General features: G+C 39.8%; 1 protein-coding gene across 5 annotated transcripts; it reads left to right on the forward strand.

The window, feature by feature from the left end:
• The first annotated feature begins 1,528 nt into the window (after positions 1-1,528).
• LOC119894341 (S-adenosylhomocysteine hydrolase-like protein 1) lies at positions 1,529-13,807 on the forward strand. 5 transcript variants are annotated; one of them, XM_038707035.1, is made up of 17 exons: positions 1,532-1,905; positions 7,308-7,419; positions 7,829-7,966; positions 8,195-8,295; positions 8,438-8,540; positions 8,624-8,718; positions 9,182-9,288; positions 9,390-9,506; positions 9,589-9,652; positions 9,751-9,839; positions 9,928-9,998; positions 10,087-10,181; positions 10,293-10,391; positions 12,566-12,634; positions 12,777-12,855; positions 12,948-13,068; positions 13,146-13,807. In XM_038707035.1, the coding sequence occupies exons 1-17, from the start codon at positions 1,618-1,620 to the stop codon at positions 13,150-13,152; spliced, it is 1,755 nt and encodes a 584-aa protein (XP_038562963.1). In that variant the 5' UTR covers positions 1,532-1,617; the 3' UTR covers positions 13,153-13,807. The 5 variants fall into 5 exon arrangements, with proteins under 5 accessions (XP_038562965.1, XP_038562964.1, XP_038562963.1 ...); XM_038707038.1 differs by lacking the exon at positions 1,532-1,905 and adding an exon at positions 3,866-4,074; XM_038707036.1 differs by lacking the exon at positions 13,146-13,807 and having other exon boundaries at positions 1,531-1,905; positions 12,948-13,072.
• The last annotated feature ends 1,727 nt before the right edge of the window (positions 13,808-15,534 follow it).

The following is a 15,534-nucleotide window of genomic DNA, read 5'->3' on the forward strand; positions in this document are numbered from 1 at the left end:
AGCCCTAGGGAGTCAGCAGATGCAAATCGCCCCTAGGACTCAACACGACCACACTCCAGAGGGCCGCGACGCGACTGCAAGCAACCATCGACACACCCCAAAGCACAATCCCTCCATACACAGGATCCCGGCACAACCACCAAGCATCCAGTCCGGGCACTAAAATCCAGAGGAGACACCCCCCAACCAGCTCAAAAAGGACCAGCCCGCACCCCCAACCCACCCCGTCAACCCCTTCTTCCCGGTCCCCCACCCCTCCAACAACCAGTCGCCAGACCCCTCAGAGAACCGAAATGCAATTATCAGGATGCACAGCATGCACACCTCACCCAATGTAAACTAAAACCTTAACTTCACTAACAACCTAAACTTAAAGCAAAGATGCACAATTTGTATGTCTGTCTTAAAACATTAGTCAGGTGCCCATATGACTTTGAAACACGTTTTGCTTGCTGCAAACATCCATCCTGTTCTTGCCTTTAAAAGAGCCTTTCCTATTGCGATGTAATGGGGGTGATGGGGGCCAGAAACATAGACTGTATAAAACAGGGATGTAGTGCTCATGACGTCACTCATACACGTCTGAAGAGCGATGTGGGTGGCTCTGGCCAGCACAGTCTTGGCAGTGCCTGATTCGCCTAACTCTTGGCTAATCCAAAAGACGCCTGGTTCCTGCGGTAAGCCACCTGTGACAACCTCCACCTGTCACTCAAAGCAGCCATGCCTTTAATTAAACATGACTTTAACACTCCATACTGCAGTTTTTGTCACTTATGGGTTGGCTTAATCTTTCAGCCTCAGAGGCTACTACTTGAGCAAAAACCCTATTCAGCATGTTTTGATATTCCTATGGGAACCTGACAATTGCTTTAAGGACAGACTTGCAAAATTAACGTTTCCTTTAACTATTACCATATCCTCATAAAACCACATTTAACTTCAAACCTTAACATTATGTACTTCATATCTGATAAGTAAACCAGCCTATTTAACAAATGTGGATATCAGTGTGATATTTAGCCATTACGTTTGGCACGCTCTCGTCTTTCAGCCTGGCAAAGGACAAGTAAAGTGAGCGGTCAGTCAGCGTGGGGGCAGTATTGATAGTGGTTGGGCCCTAAGTAAACACATAATTTGTTATTCAACCATCTGTTTGCGTTGCACACATGTCTCTGTGTTGTGTGATTTCAGCCAATGTTGTCAAAGACAACACAAAAGTGGCTCTGCAAGTCTAAATGTCTGAGGTCTTGAGTATAAGTGCTTCTTTTTAACGCAAACCTTTTAGTACAAAAGACTACATGAGTGCACATGTTGACATGGCACTTTGGTAGAAGTGAGCTACATTCCAACATTTCCAGGTTACGTTTCCCTCTGTGATAAAAAAGCAGTGCTAACATCAGTGTTTACCATGTACACACAGGATCCACCACTAATTATCTTCATTTAGTCATAGTAACGCACGGACTGCTGTTTAGAGTAAACAGATGCCTTGTAGGAGGAAACAGCGAACATATGTGGGCAGGGTATGATGGTATGGCATGTAGCCGTCACCTGGTCTGCTGTCAGATCACTTGAGAAGGAATCTGACTCACTTCATTACTGGCTGTCGACGGAGCCATGGAAAAGGAGAAGGACCAGACAGAAACCTCCTGGGAGGACTGTTCACTACCTGATGAATATCCTGAACCACAAATGGAGGACGGAGCTGTGCTGAATGGAGAGGCAGATGAGGGTGCTTCTGCTACCAGAGAGGAAACCATAACTGATCAGTCCGTGAAATGCAGCCCTAACCTGCTGCAGATTCTGAAGGCAGCTGAGAGCAGGTGGACACCTCGGGGTCGAGACAGCAACGCTTCAGAGGCTGAAACAGGAGAGCTGGTGACTGAAGCTCTGAAGACTGGCATGGTGAGCAAGCACATACTGACTGAGTTTGATCAAGACATTATGTGCATCTGTAAGCATACTCCACAGGATGCGCAAATCTGCACATACTTAGGCTGTTAATGATTTTAGTTACAATGTGAGGTTTCTGTGAATGTTCGACCAGCACTCTCACACACATATCATGTTTGAAAAGACAGGGCACAGTTAAAGGAGAAGTACTCTGATTTTACACATTAGTATATTTACAGGTCTGGTGAGTGTTACTGTATATGTTAGAATTCAATCTGAGATTACTATGATGACGTCATTATGACACCACCAGTTTTTTTTTCTCTGACTTTAGAAAGCTCCTCCAGAGTCACTGTCATTCCTAGATGGTTGTTGCATCAATGTGCCCACTGTGCACGTGGGAGACGTGTGCCTTCAGAGCCTTTCATAAACACAGTCACATCCAAGACTTATTATTTTAACCCAAATCATGATCCTTTCCTAAACCTAACCAAGCAGTTTTGTAATGAAAATAATAAGTCATCTATGTCTAAAAACAAGTTAACATTTACGTTGGTTTCACAAAGGACATGAACCGAGGCCTCCTGGGTAAAAGTCCTGTGTTTGATCCATTACAACCTCCTCCCTGCATGGACTTTATACTAGGTCTAGTCCTTTAAAGTAATTCAGACGTGGACATTATTACAAAAAATTGTTAAAATATGTTTAACAGGTTAATAACTTCACTTTGCCATCCTTAAATAATTTTATATTTGCCATTGCTAGAGCGTGCAGAGCCAGGTGTGAGAGTTTTGCCAATCCAGGTTCACAATCTAGACACGACCCAGAGTCACAAAAGACATAACACTACAGTTTTTACAGGCTTTGTTTTTCCATGACAGGTGAACACATCAGAATGTGTAAAATTGGTGGAGACTTATGAGAACACTGCAGATTTGATTTAATCATTTAGTGGCCAGAAAACAATGACAATATAATGTAAAGTGCAGCTCTGTTGTGTGACTTACTTGAAGAAACCTAAGCTGCCATCTGTGTCCCTGAATGAAACTACAAAGCTTGTGTTTTTTCACTCTGCTGGTTCTTCAATCGCCGTAGCTGCGCTCTTTGTCTCTCTCACAAACAGATAATAACAGATCATTTAAGATATAACCTGGGAGAGGGGTACACTTAGCTGAGCTTCTCTCTCCTCACTCTCTTTCTGCTCTTCATCTCTGTAGAGTATGCAAGTTCTTATTGTAAACTTACTCCATTTATTTTCAGTGGTAGTGCTTATTCCCTCTGCCGCTGAAAATGATTGTGTTTTACATTTATATTTATATCACACACTTCACTTTTAATGATTTTTTTGATCTGTAAACCTCACTTTCTTCTCTCTGTCTTCTCTACTAGAGCATATTAGGGCCATTGTAATAATTATGGAGCCAGAGAGGGGGGTAATAGTCTGAGAAAATATTAAAGTGGTAAATTTACATAGAAATAATGCTGAAAAATAGTGTTTTATCATTTATTAGTCAGACATTATAAGACAAGGGTCAGTGAGAAGAGGTGGAGCTTTCAGACAGTCAGGCACTTGTGCGGGACTGCAACAAAGCCACTTGAAAGCATATGTATCCCATTTTAGTCATTTATAAATGTCTGCAGCTTTTTTAAAACTTTTGGTCTTTGAACAGAAGGAAGTATCTCATAGTATTGGTTGGTGAAATGAGCTTATATGTGATGGCTGTTATTAACATCTGATTTAAGAGCCTTTAATAACAAGCACATCTGAAAAAAAGTTTGTTTTCTAGTAAATTTGTGACTTTAATCTCAGAGAATTTGAGTTTTTCTCACAAAGGTATGATGCTATATTCTCAGAGAATAGTTTTTTTCTCTTCAATGTACGACTTTATCGAAATATTACCTTCCTCCCAAGGCTCCGTAATGTTTTTAATTATTTATTTTTACCTTCAATGGCCTTAGTTTGCCCTTGTCATCCTACTTCTCTCCACCTTTCACCTGGGCCTGTTGGGCGAGGGCGTGGCATAAAGCGCCCCTGCGTTCAGTTCAGCAGCATCAGCCTGCAACTCTGCAGAGTTGCTGTGGTCACTGAGGGAGCTCTCTGCCAGCATGAAGAAAGTGTACAGTCTAGTGAACATAGCTAAAGCCAAGGACCAAGAGGCAGTGCAGTCCATCTGCATCAAGGTATCACTGCTTTTATTTTGGAAGCGTTGTTACTCTCTTTATGGGAACCATTTTTGAGTTTTCTTTTGGAAGGCAGAGACTCAGGTCATCATGTTCAATTTGGTGGAAGCAGTGGTGGAATTTACACTTACTCAAGTACTTTACTTAAGTAGACGTTTGAGGTACTTCTATTTCATATTTCTACTTTACGCTCTAAGTTTAAGAGGGAAATATTGTTCTGTTTATATGACATATGAAGCGATTATACTACTTACTATACTATACACACTAAGATTGTTGCAAACAAAACATACGAAGAGCTTAGGACATATGTTTCTTATTATAAATTAAACTACTTTCCTGACAATATACAAACAAAAAAATTAATTGCAACCAATTTGATCAATTGTGCCATTTTTCTTGTAAAAATGTCAAACCATCTAATGTTTACAGCTTCTCAAATGTGAAGATTTTCTGCTTTTCCTTGTAATTACTTTAATATTTTTTATTTATTTTGAGGTTTCGACTACAAGTTGGAAACTAAATATTGCGAAAGTGTCACTCACAGTCAGTCAAACCAATTACTCGAGAAAATAATCAGCATATTAATCCATAATTAAGGAAGGAAAACTAGTTGTAGCTCTACCTCAAGCAACAGCAACAGTAAAATGCTGCTTAGACACGAATAATGACAATCTAAAGATAATAGTGTGACAGTCTTTGTGATTTTTCTGTTGCTCTACTGCTCTACTGGTTTTTCTTGGGTTATGTTGATTCTAAGGGAAGAGAAGAAACTTTTTTTTAAAGTCTTTTTCATGCTGCAAATTTCCCCCTTTACATATAAGCCTCTTTTCCACCACTGACAACCCACAACCACTTAAATGTAAAACAATGATTGGCTTTCATTCTACTTTACTACTTGGTTTGTGATCATTAAGTTAACTTTCACACTGGTCCAACTCACAGCTTAATGTCTTTTGTGTTAAAGATTAAGCAGCTGCTTGAGTAAGTGCCTGCCGTTACACATGTTCTATATTATGTCTTCAGATGATCATTACTTAGAACAAAAATAGTTAAAATGTGTCTGAACAGGCACCAGTGCTTGAATTTTGTTTTATTTTAATTCCATGGTGTGGGAATATTATTTTTCATTGATCTGTCTAAACTTTTTTTATTCATTGTTTTCATATTAAAGTACCAAGTCAGCAAAGTGGATCAATTTAGATTTTACTTTAAAAGAAGTTGAATTGAAACCTTTATCAGCCAATCAAAGTGGAGCTTGTTGTGCTCCTGCGTGTTTTAAATCTGGTGGATTAAGATGAAAATATAATCAATTTATGTGAAATATGTTAAAAACATAAAATAAAACACAAGTGATGAAGTGGAGGTGCTGTAAATATGTTTTAATGGTGACTGATAACAGATTTAGTTTTTTGTGAACAGTGGGACAACAGACAATAAAAATTGCAGCGCATAACTTGTTTATATGTTGCCTTTTTAGATACCAAATGTAACTGACAGGAAATGAGGGGACAAAGACTGGGATCACACCCCTTTGTGATGTCATACAACATATAATATGAAAATAAAATAAAAATCAAATTAAAGTCAGAGGAAAGCAGAGTGCTGAGAAACCCCCACAGAGATCCTCAATTTAAATGTCCATCTCAGCCTTAATTGCTCCTAACGAGGATATGAGTTTTGATTAGCAGCATGACATGACAGATGCCTCTCTTAATCCTTAATGATAGTGATGCCTTGACCCGATTCAACTGTAATGAATGTCACTAGTTATGAGCAGAGAACTTGAATATGGAGACTTAAATTAAACTTACATTTATTATAAATTATACAAGCATTCTTTATTATCTTGAAGTCATTCTTATATTACACTGTAATATTCAAATGTAAATTTACAATGCAAAACCTTGTTGGAACAAGTTCAACTTGTTATTGTTATACATTTTGTCCCATGTCATTTAGCCCTGAACTTCATATTTTGTAATCTTGAATCTGTTTGTACTAAAATGTCTTCCTAGATTCTTCTGTGCACTCTAATCTAAATGACCGAATGAACTTGACTTACTTTAAAACTGATGAAGGACTCATTGTGACAAAGTGTTGAGGGACAAAAGGTAAAAATCTGCACTTGAGACAAGTTTCCAAAAAAACTGGATGCTTCCTTTCCTAGAATGTATCTTTTGTTATCCTAGCTGGTAAATCTTTCAAAGTCCTCATCCACTTTATAACTAAAGCTTTGTGTTAAAAATATGTAGTCTCCAAGCCCAAGGAGCAGTATGTAGCTCCTCCTATCCTAGGACTGCATTTGTAGGACCCTTGTTTTCTTTGATACTGCCAGCCAACCTGCTAGCAGACAGGGTAACCTCCTTTGTGTTGCTGTGCATTACCACCACCAATCCCCTAGATGGCGCTAAAAACTATGGTCCTAAAATTGCGATCCCAGGATTGCGGGGGTCCTGAAACTGCAGCCTCCAGTACTGCAGCAATATAATATTGAGCCCAAGCCGAGATAACCCAGATGACATCACCATGACATCACCAGGGTTATTTTCTCTTGACAAAGTTCCTCCAAGACATTACTTTCACTGACTGGGTAGTGCTCCCAGTGAGTAAACAGGTGGAGTGCCCCTTTAACTAAATGCCCTTATTTGATCCAGCACTGTGTGTATATGCATGAGTATAATATACCTGCAGAATAGGATTAGGGTTATATGCTAATCCTGTCTAACTAAACTATCCCATCAAACTTGCAGCTCTATAGCTCCAAACAGTCAATGCTTTATTATCTGGAGGTGGGGTCAGCTTGGGGGTGTATACATGCACAAGAAAAAGAACAAAGGCATAATAAAAGCAGGATATTGTAGTAGGAGGGAATAAGCACTTTAGTTGAGTTTGCAGATTCAGGCGGACAGCCAGGTAACGGACATGGACAAATGGGATTCCTGTGGCAGCAGCCCAGCCTTCAAACAGTCACACTGGATGGTGAGGCAGCAACAGATGTAGAATCAGAAGAAGAGAAGGAGATCTGTGATTGTGACAGGTTGTGAGCAGACAGATGGTAGTTTATTCGAAAATCAGCGGTGAAGGGTGCAATTTTGGCTAATATGGCTACATCAGGTCTGAGACTTTATGCTTGTGACATGCAGTGAAGCAACAAGTGACATACTTGGTACTTTTCTCTCTCTGACTCTCTGTTCATTTTGTCTGTCTGTGTCTATTTCTTGGCTCCACAGCAAATACAGTTCACTGACCAGAAGCAAGAATTCAACAAACGTCCCACCAAGGCTGTTCGTCGCACTCTGTCTCGTTCCATCTCACAGTCGTCCACAGATAGCTACAGTTCTGGTATGGAAACATGAAAACAAACACACATACGCTCCTAAGTCTGATCACATGTCTTTGATATATAAACTGAGCTGGTTCTGACCCCAGCAGCATGAGAACTACAGACCCCCGAGGATTAGCCTTGGCGTGTTCTCCTTCAGCTAAAACCTTAATTAAAAGGAAAAGTCCACTGAAGAATTAAGTCTCTTTAATTTGGTCCTACTCGGCTCTGTAAGCCTTTCTCATACGTGTCAATCACTGCCAGAGTCTATACAGACTTCAAAGGCTCAGAGAAAAGACTCACCTAGCTAGAGTCTGATTCCAAACACTGTAGTAGAAACAGCAATTAAGGCTGGAAAACCAAAGCCAACTTTAAACCACGACATTAGCTGATTGTTTTTATATAAAATGCCTAATTTCCGTGTTGCAGTGTGCAGTGACAGCTCAGAGGATGAGTCTTCTCCCAGAGACAAGCTTCAGAAGACGTCCAACGGCCTGTCTGACTTCTGTGTCAAGAACATCACACAGGCTGAGTTTGGACGCAGAGAAATAGAAATAGCGCAGCAAGGTAAAGTCAAAGAGTCGTCAAACCACTGTTTACGTCTTCCTGAGTGATCATGACAAAATAAAATATCATTTAGATAGCGCCCATCCAAGAAGACTTGACAGAAAAGTAAAGTAACACACAAGAAGAAGAGATAAAATTAGAATATTAATCCATGATTAAATAAATATGCGCCTTCATGATGTCTGTTTACAACTTCAGTGTCACTTGTCTACTGATTGTGATATTTAGAAATGCCAGCACTGATGTTCCTTAGGAAAAGAGCCGGTGGGGAGAAACCTCTGGCTGGAGCTAAAGTGGTGGGCTGCACACACATCACTGCACAGACAGCGGTGAGTTCAACAAATATGGTCTTATCAGAGTGTCTGAGGAGAAAGGGGAGTTTTTATTTATTCTGCATTAGAAATAAGAGAATTATAATGAAGTTTAAAAAGACTAACTGAAGGTTTACATGTGTTTTGTTGACTCTTGCAGGTGTTGATTGAGACCCTTTCTGTGTTGGGGGCTCAGTGTCGCTGGGCAGCCTGTAACATCTTCTCCACTCAGAACGCGGTGGCTGCTGCTCTGGCTGAAGGAGGTACAACCGTCAGAACCGGACTCATCTGGCTTTTGTGCCTGCTTAATTTCTCTCTAAATTATTTCACCTGCTCTTTTTCTTAGGCACCTCAGTGTTTGCGTGGAGAGGAGAATCAGAGCACGACTTCTGGTGGTGCATTGACCGATGCATCGGTGCTGAGACCTGGCAGCCCAACATGGTACTGTGATCTGTTACTGAGATGTTCTGGACATGGCCACGTGACCTGAAAGCAAAGAACAGAAAGTACTCAGGATTAATTTTGAGACTGATGGGCCAAAATCTGAAACTGTAGTTTGTTAGCATTTGACCAGTGGTGCTTAACAATTCATGAAAATATTCTTATGGAAACTCAGACATTCTTGTGACATTTTAAGATATGTGAATTTCTGAGTAAAATAGTCATTAAATGTGGAAAGACATGTTTTTGGTGCTTTGATCTGAGCTGAACTACAACCAATATCTCCAGCACACCACAGAGGAACTGGATAGATTTCGATGGATACGTTTAAACTAAGTTTAACTTTGTGTTTGGCTGAACTGTGCCTTTAACTGACCTTTCCAGTTAAGTGTTTTTTTGAACAACCACGGTTAGAAAGGCTACATTACATACATATACCCCCCCCACCCCCCCCCCCGGTCAGATTTTGGACGACGGAGGAGACCTGACCCACTGGATCTGTAAGAAGTACCCGAGCCTGTTCAAGAAGCTGAAAGGCATCGTGGAGGAAAGCGTCACAGGCATCTATCGGTTGGTTTCACAGACACACACCCACACACACTTAAATGATGTTCCTACAAGTTTACAAAGTAATTCTCCAGCTCACTCCCATGTCTCTGCCTGCGTTTCAGGTTGTACCAGCTGTCAAAAGCAGGCAGGCTGTGCGTCCCAGCCATGAACGTTAACGACTCTGTGACCAAGCAGAAATTTGACAACCTTTACTGCTGCAAGGAGTCCATACTGGACGGGTAATGAATCATGTTGTAAATGGGCAAAATCCACTGGTACAGTACAGAGCAACAGCCTGACTGTGTTGAACTCTTCTTTCAGGTTGAAGCAAACCACTCAAGTCATGTTTGGAGGAAAACAGGTGGTGGTGTGCGGATATGGTGAGGTCAGTAAAAACAAAATCATGTTTCCAGCGCTACTGCACATATTAAAGAATTATTACATTTAAGCAACTCTACCAACCTCTTGCCTCTTTCCTTGTAGGTTGGCAAAGGTTGCTGCGCCGCCATGAAAGCGTTGGGTGCTGTCATATACGTCACAGAAGTGGATCCCATTTGTGCACTTCAGGCTTGGTATGATGCATTTCAGCACAGAGTGTATTTCACTCTTTCCGTGGTACACTGTAGCTAAACATTGTGACCCCTTCTGTCCTCTCCTCAGTATGGATGGCTTCAGAGTGATTAAACTCAGTGAAGTGGTCAGACAGGTGGACATGGTCATCACCTGCACAGGTAACTGCTGTCCCCTGCTAAGTAGAATTAGCTCTTATGAAGACTATCAATATAGTTCCAGTTAGCTTTTCTATCTGTTTCTGTGCAGGCAATAAAAACGTGGTGGGGAGGGAACATCTGGACAGAATGAAGAATGGCTGCATAGTCTGCAACATGGGACATGCCAGCACTGAGATAGACATGGTATTAACGTAGACTGTGTGTGTCTTTATGCATGTTTTTTATGTGTGTGTATATAAACCTGTATACGTGTACTGTATGTGTGTGTAAATTATATGGACTTATGCTTCTTAGGCGAGTCTTCGCACTACAGAGCTGAGGTGGGAGCGTGTGAGGCCTCATGTGGACCATATAATCTGGCCTGAAGGCAAGAGAATTGTCCTACTGGCTGAGGTGATGATACTATTTATTATTGTTATACACCAGCATAATGTTCAGAAACCTGTTTATTGTGAAATATAGCCCCACAGTGTGCTCTGAATTAGGGTCTTGATCACCCTGAAGAGGCTCCCTGCACATTATCCTGTTTATTACAGTCACTTACAAAATACACAAATCACCTGACATGAAATATTGATTTAAATGATTAAGTTTGATAAGTTTGATATCCTTTCGTTTGATATCCAGTCTTATCTCACATAGCTTGAAGCTTCCCCTTGTCACGAATGTGTGGTTGCAAAGGTTGGTGGACCCAAACGCAGCAGGTAAAGTTCAAAGATTTAATTAAACAAAGGCGAGCACACTTACAAACAGAGTGGCTGAGTCCAGGGTATTCAAAGTAAATAAAAGAATCCCAACGAACAAATAATCCAACTGGAAAACCAAGAACTGGCGGGGGAAAACGGGCAGACAGAGGACATCACAGGACAGAGCATTATACACTATACGCTACACTCTACATGAGACAGAGCATCTACACGCTACAATGAACAGACAGGGAATGAACAGGAACACCAAACATTATACAAAGGAACTAAGCAGGACGGGAGCAACACAGGTGACAGGGATCAGGACTAACAAGACAGGCAGGCAGGCAGAGAGACAGCAGGGGAAAACAGAGAGACTGGCAGGCAGGCAGATTACTGTGTGGGAACAGACAACACAAGTTACTGAACACTAAACATATATGAATGACAAACTGATACAGACACAAGCAGACAGATCACCAATAACTACAACCAACAGGGAAAACAGACCGAAGCTGGGATTAAACAGAACTCAGAGCAGACATGGGCAAAACAACACAGAAGTACACAGACCAGAAGTAAACACTAAAACAGGAACTAAGGCACAGGACTAGGAACTAAGATAAGAGACAAGACGGTACTAAGTAAACTTAAACATGCGAATGAATAAAATAATAAGATAATAACAAGGCTACACAGAGACTAAAGCAGAATGATCAAAATTAGATAATTTAAAGAAACTAGCAGAGAACATAAATTGGCACCTAGCAAACAGACAGAACTCCAGCATGATGGTACAGAAACTAATACATGAGACAGGAACAGAACTGAACAAGAACTAAGGCAGACACAGATATGACAGAACAGATCAGACCAGAACCACCACACAGAACAAGCAGAAGACAGAACAACATCGACCAACTCCACAAGACATAAACAGACAGGACCAAATCTAAACGCAAACACACCAAGACTGGATACATAACCACAGATAGACAGGATTGAAAACCAAAACCTAACAGACTATATAACAGATACCTAACTGACCAAAAACTCACAGAGTGCTAAACTTAAATATAGCCGACAGGCAGAATGTGACACCCCTATGGTTAATGTTAACCAGCATTAACCATACAGAACCAACAGAATATCTTTTTGTAAAAACTGAGAGAGGATGACCTTTTCTACATTGCGGTACTTACCATGCTGCTTGTTACTCTCCTAGTTTATTAAAATGACGTTAACGTTACAGGGAGCTTGACATTTTCCGTTATCAGTGTTTAAAAAACTGGCTAGACGACAGAAGTTGGATCTTATGAAGAGGAATTAAAGGCAGCATACTGCAACACCTTCCAATAACAGTGTTTACACATACCGGTGTCTTTGTGTTTTTAAAGTTGTGTTTTCACTCCAAACCTACTGCACAGGTTTAAATTATAAAGCTGATGAAACTTATGAGGTTAAAGTCATGCCTGCCTGTAACTAGATATACACACGCACCTGTCTAGAAATAACAAGGGCTCAGCTTGCTTTATTTTTGTCAGATCAGAACTGAGCTTTGAAAACTGTTTCATAGCAGTGTTTCCAGTGCCATCCTACAGCTCTTCTCATGCACATCTGATCCTAGCTGAAAAATGAAGCTGATGAGTTTTAGCAGCAAGAACAGATTTACCTGATATTTGTTAAAGTCTGTAGCTCTTAATTGGATCAGGTGTGCAGCAGAAGAGAGAGAGAGGGATACTTGAGGACTATTCTACATAGTTATTGGAGTTTATTTAATAAACTTCACAGAAGTCTTTAGGTTATTATCAGTGGCTGCTTACATTACAGTATGTCATTTCATTTTTTTTGAGAGTTTGTTTAAATTTTATTTTATCTCAGGGCCGTTTGCTGAATCTGAGCTGCTCCACAGTGCCTTCATTTGTTCTCTCCATCACAGCTACAACTCAGGTATGATGTGTTTTATGTTATTTACTTATTGAAACATACCTTTTAAAATGATTTTCTACTTTCTTTTACAGAGGAAGCATCTGTAGCTTTGTAGTCACTCGGCTGTAGTTTTGTTAACACAGACTTTCACCTTGTATATCAGGCATTGGCCCTCATAGAGATGTACAGCGCTCCAGAGGGACGATACAAACAGGATGTCTACCTGCTGCCAAAGAAGATGGGCAAGTCCTCAGCTTAAATATCTGAAATAATTTTGTGATTTTTAAATCTTTATATTCAGAAATGATAAAACCATGTATGTTCATAATTTTAGATGAGTTTGTGGCCAGCCTTCACCTGCCGACATTTGATGCTCACCTCACAGAGCTGACTGATGAACAGGTCAAGTACCTGGGCATCAGCAAACATGGGCCCTTCAAACCCAACTACTACAGGTGAGGACAAGTACACTTTACACAAACAACACACTCATGTTTCTTTTTGTATTTAACAGAAATTATTTTTCAAATAGGTATTAACCCTCTGGACATAAAGCTGAGAGACAGAAGCTCTTCAGATGTGCTGTTGTGGATGTTATTTTGGAAAAACCCTCACAGTCCTGTAGATAGACGGCTGACGCCCTCTACAGTCTGAATCTTTGTCAATATTGTGGAGAGATAGTGGATGAGGACTCCAAAATTTATTTACTCTCCTTGAAATAATAACCATTCCATTTATTAATTGGAGTCAGTAACATATATTTAACAGACCACATGTAGACTATAAGTTGACATCTCAAGTGATCAACTGTCTTGTCTTTGACATTTGTACATTTAAAATAGTTTAATGTCTCATGTCCTATTACCCTGATTTAAATCTATTATTATTACTTTTAACTAAACTTAATTTGAACCTTAAATGAAGCCTCTGACCACGTACCAACACTCTATTAAACATTTGAAAAGATATACTTGACAATCAGCTCATTGCTAGTTGATGTACAAATCCTAGATGGTGAACTGGTGTTGGGACAGTGTTGTTGGTGTTTGAAATCTGATGCATTGTTGAGTCAATGATGGACCGTCAACATGAAGGAATGACAAAAGTGAACATTTTCATTGACTTAATGCTCTAAAAGCTCATTGTTGTAATTAAGCACAAATCAAATATAATAAAAAGAACGACTTATCCCTCCGTCTCTGTCTCATAATTGTAATATTACAGAAATAGGACAGCATTTGGACTTGTACTTCTGAACTATAGAAAAAAAGAACAACGACTAATGGCAGAGCTGACCAGCTGGGCCTGCTCGATCAGCTGTTCTACAAAGGCTGCAGAGCCTTCCCCACTATGGGGTGATTGAGTGATACTTGTAATGGGCATAATTGATTATATGACTATTATAAATTATTGATGAATGATGATTAAATGTTTTTTTTAGGATGTTTCCTATGTTTTACTGTTTGAGTATTATTTATTATTATTTTACTACGTTGTTGCTTTTGTTTTATTGTTGTTTCTTTACTATTTTTCCTTTCTGATGGTCTTATTTCTTGTAAAGCACTTTCTGACTTTGTTCTGTGAAAGGTGCTATATAAAATAAACTTTACTTACTTACTTGATTTGCTGGACACGACAAAAGAAAAGCTAAATCCAGGATCCAATGACAGATGACATCCAACATTGACAGGGCAAACTGTCACCACCTTTGCACCACATTTTTTTAATTTTACAAGTATGACGGACTGCATTTTTTCAGTCCAGTTTAGAAAATGGGCGATAAATGCATATTATCAAGTAATATTATCATACAATATTCAAAATATGCTGGTAAAATGTCATATCCAGCATTGTACTGGTACTCATTGCACTGTTGTTTGTTGACAGAAAAATGTCTAATTGGCTCAGAAAACATATGTTCAGAGGGTTTTTATCAGATATTGAAATTCATTCAATACATTAGTTTATTTCTGCACCGGTCATTTTGCTCCAGAGGCCTCGTTCTTGCTTCAAAAGTGTGCTCTGCCTCTCTACTGTGACTATTGTGGTAGAAACAAAATATACCTTGGGATAAAGATGTATTTAACCAGTATTGTATTGTTAAAAAGCAATTAGTTTATCTATAGAGAGAGCTTCATTAGACTACGTGGTATGTGTCTACAGTTATTGAATTTTAAATGTGATTTGTGGAGTCTGTACACTCCCACAGTCATCCCTCCGCTACTTAATATTTGTCTCTGCCTTTGTTTACTCTCTTCAGACCCAGAGAACAGGAACTCAGCACAATCAGGTGATCTGGTGTCAGTTTTTATTCTGACCTTTTCTCTCCATCTTCACCACCATACACAACAACAAAACAGGAGTATTGTGTCCACAAGGTTAAAGCCTACAGTAAAGGCTAAAGCTGATACGTTTTTGACGTGTTTTTTATATTGAAAAACACTCAGAACAACAAAATTTCCTTTTACTTAGTCTCAGTTAGCTTTGGGGCAGAATTTTATTTTCACCTCTGATAATTCCAGTAGCTGTACTTGCTGAATTAGTGGTCAGAATTAGTTTTGGTTCCTGCTAGACACTAAGTAATTAACTCTGTTCCAAGAAGATCCAGCTGGTCATATGCCAATCATTATCTCTTTTTCTCGATTGTTGCATCCTGTCTTTCTCTGATCGTGAAGTCCTAAAAATACCCTGTCCCTGGATTACTGTAATCCAGATTCTCCCTGTGTTTGTGTGTATGCCATAGCATGGCCTGAAGATCCTTATTGAACTGCACACTGTTTCTTTAGGGCAGCAGACTAAAGGTGAGTCACTAATGCCTGACTCTTTTCATACCTCACTGACAATGAATAAACATCGTTTTGTCCAGAGGAGGCGGCAATCTTTCAAGTGTTCTCTGTATTCTGACCTAATCTTCAAAATAC

The sequence above is a fragment of the Micropterus salmoides genome, unplaced genomic scaffold, assembly GCF_014851395.1.
Source record: "Micropterus salmoides isolate LMB-PRFRI ecotype aquatic unplaced genomic scaffold, ASM1485139v1 Ms_hic_scaffold_8, whole genome shotgun sequence".
NCBI classification, from domain to species: Eukaryota; Metazoa; Chordata; class Actinopteri; order Centrarchiformes; family Centrarchidae; genus Micropterus; species Micropterus salmoides.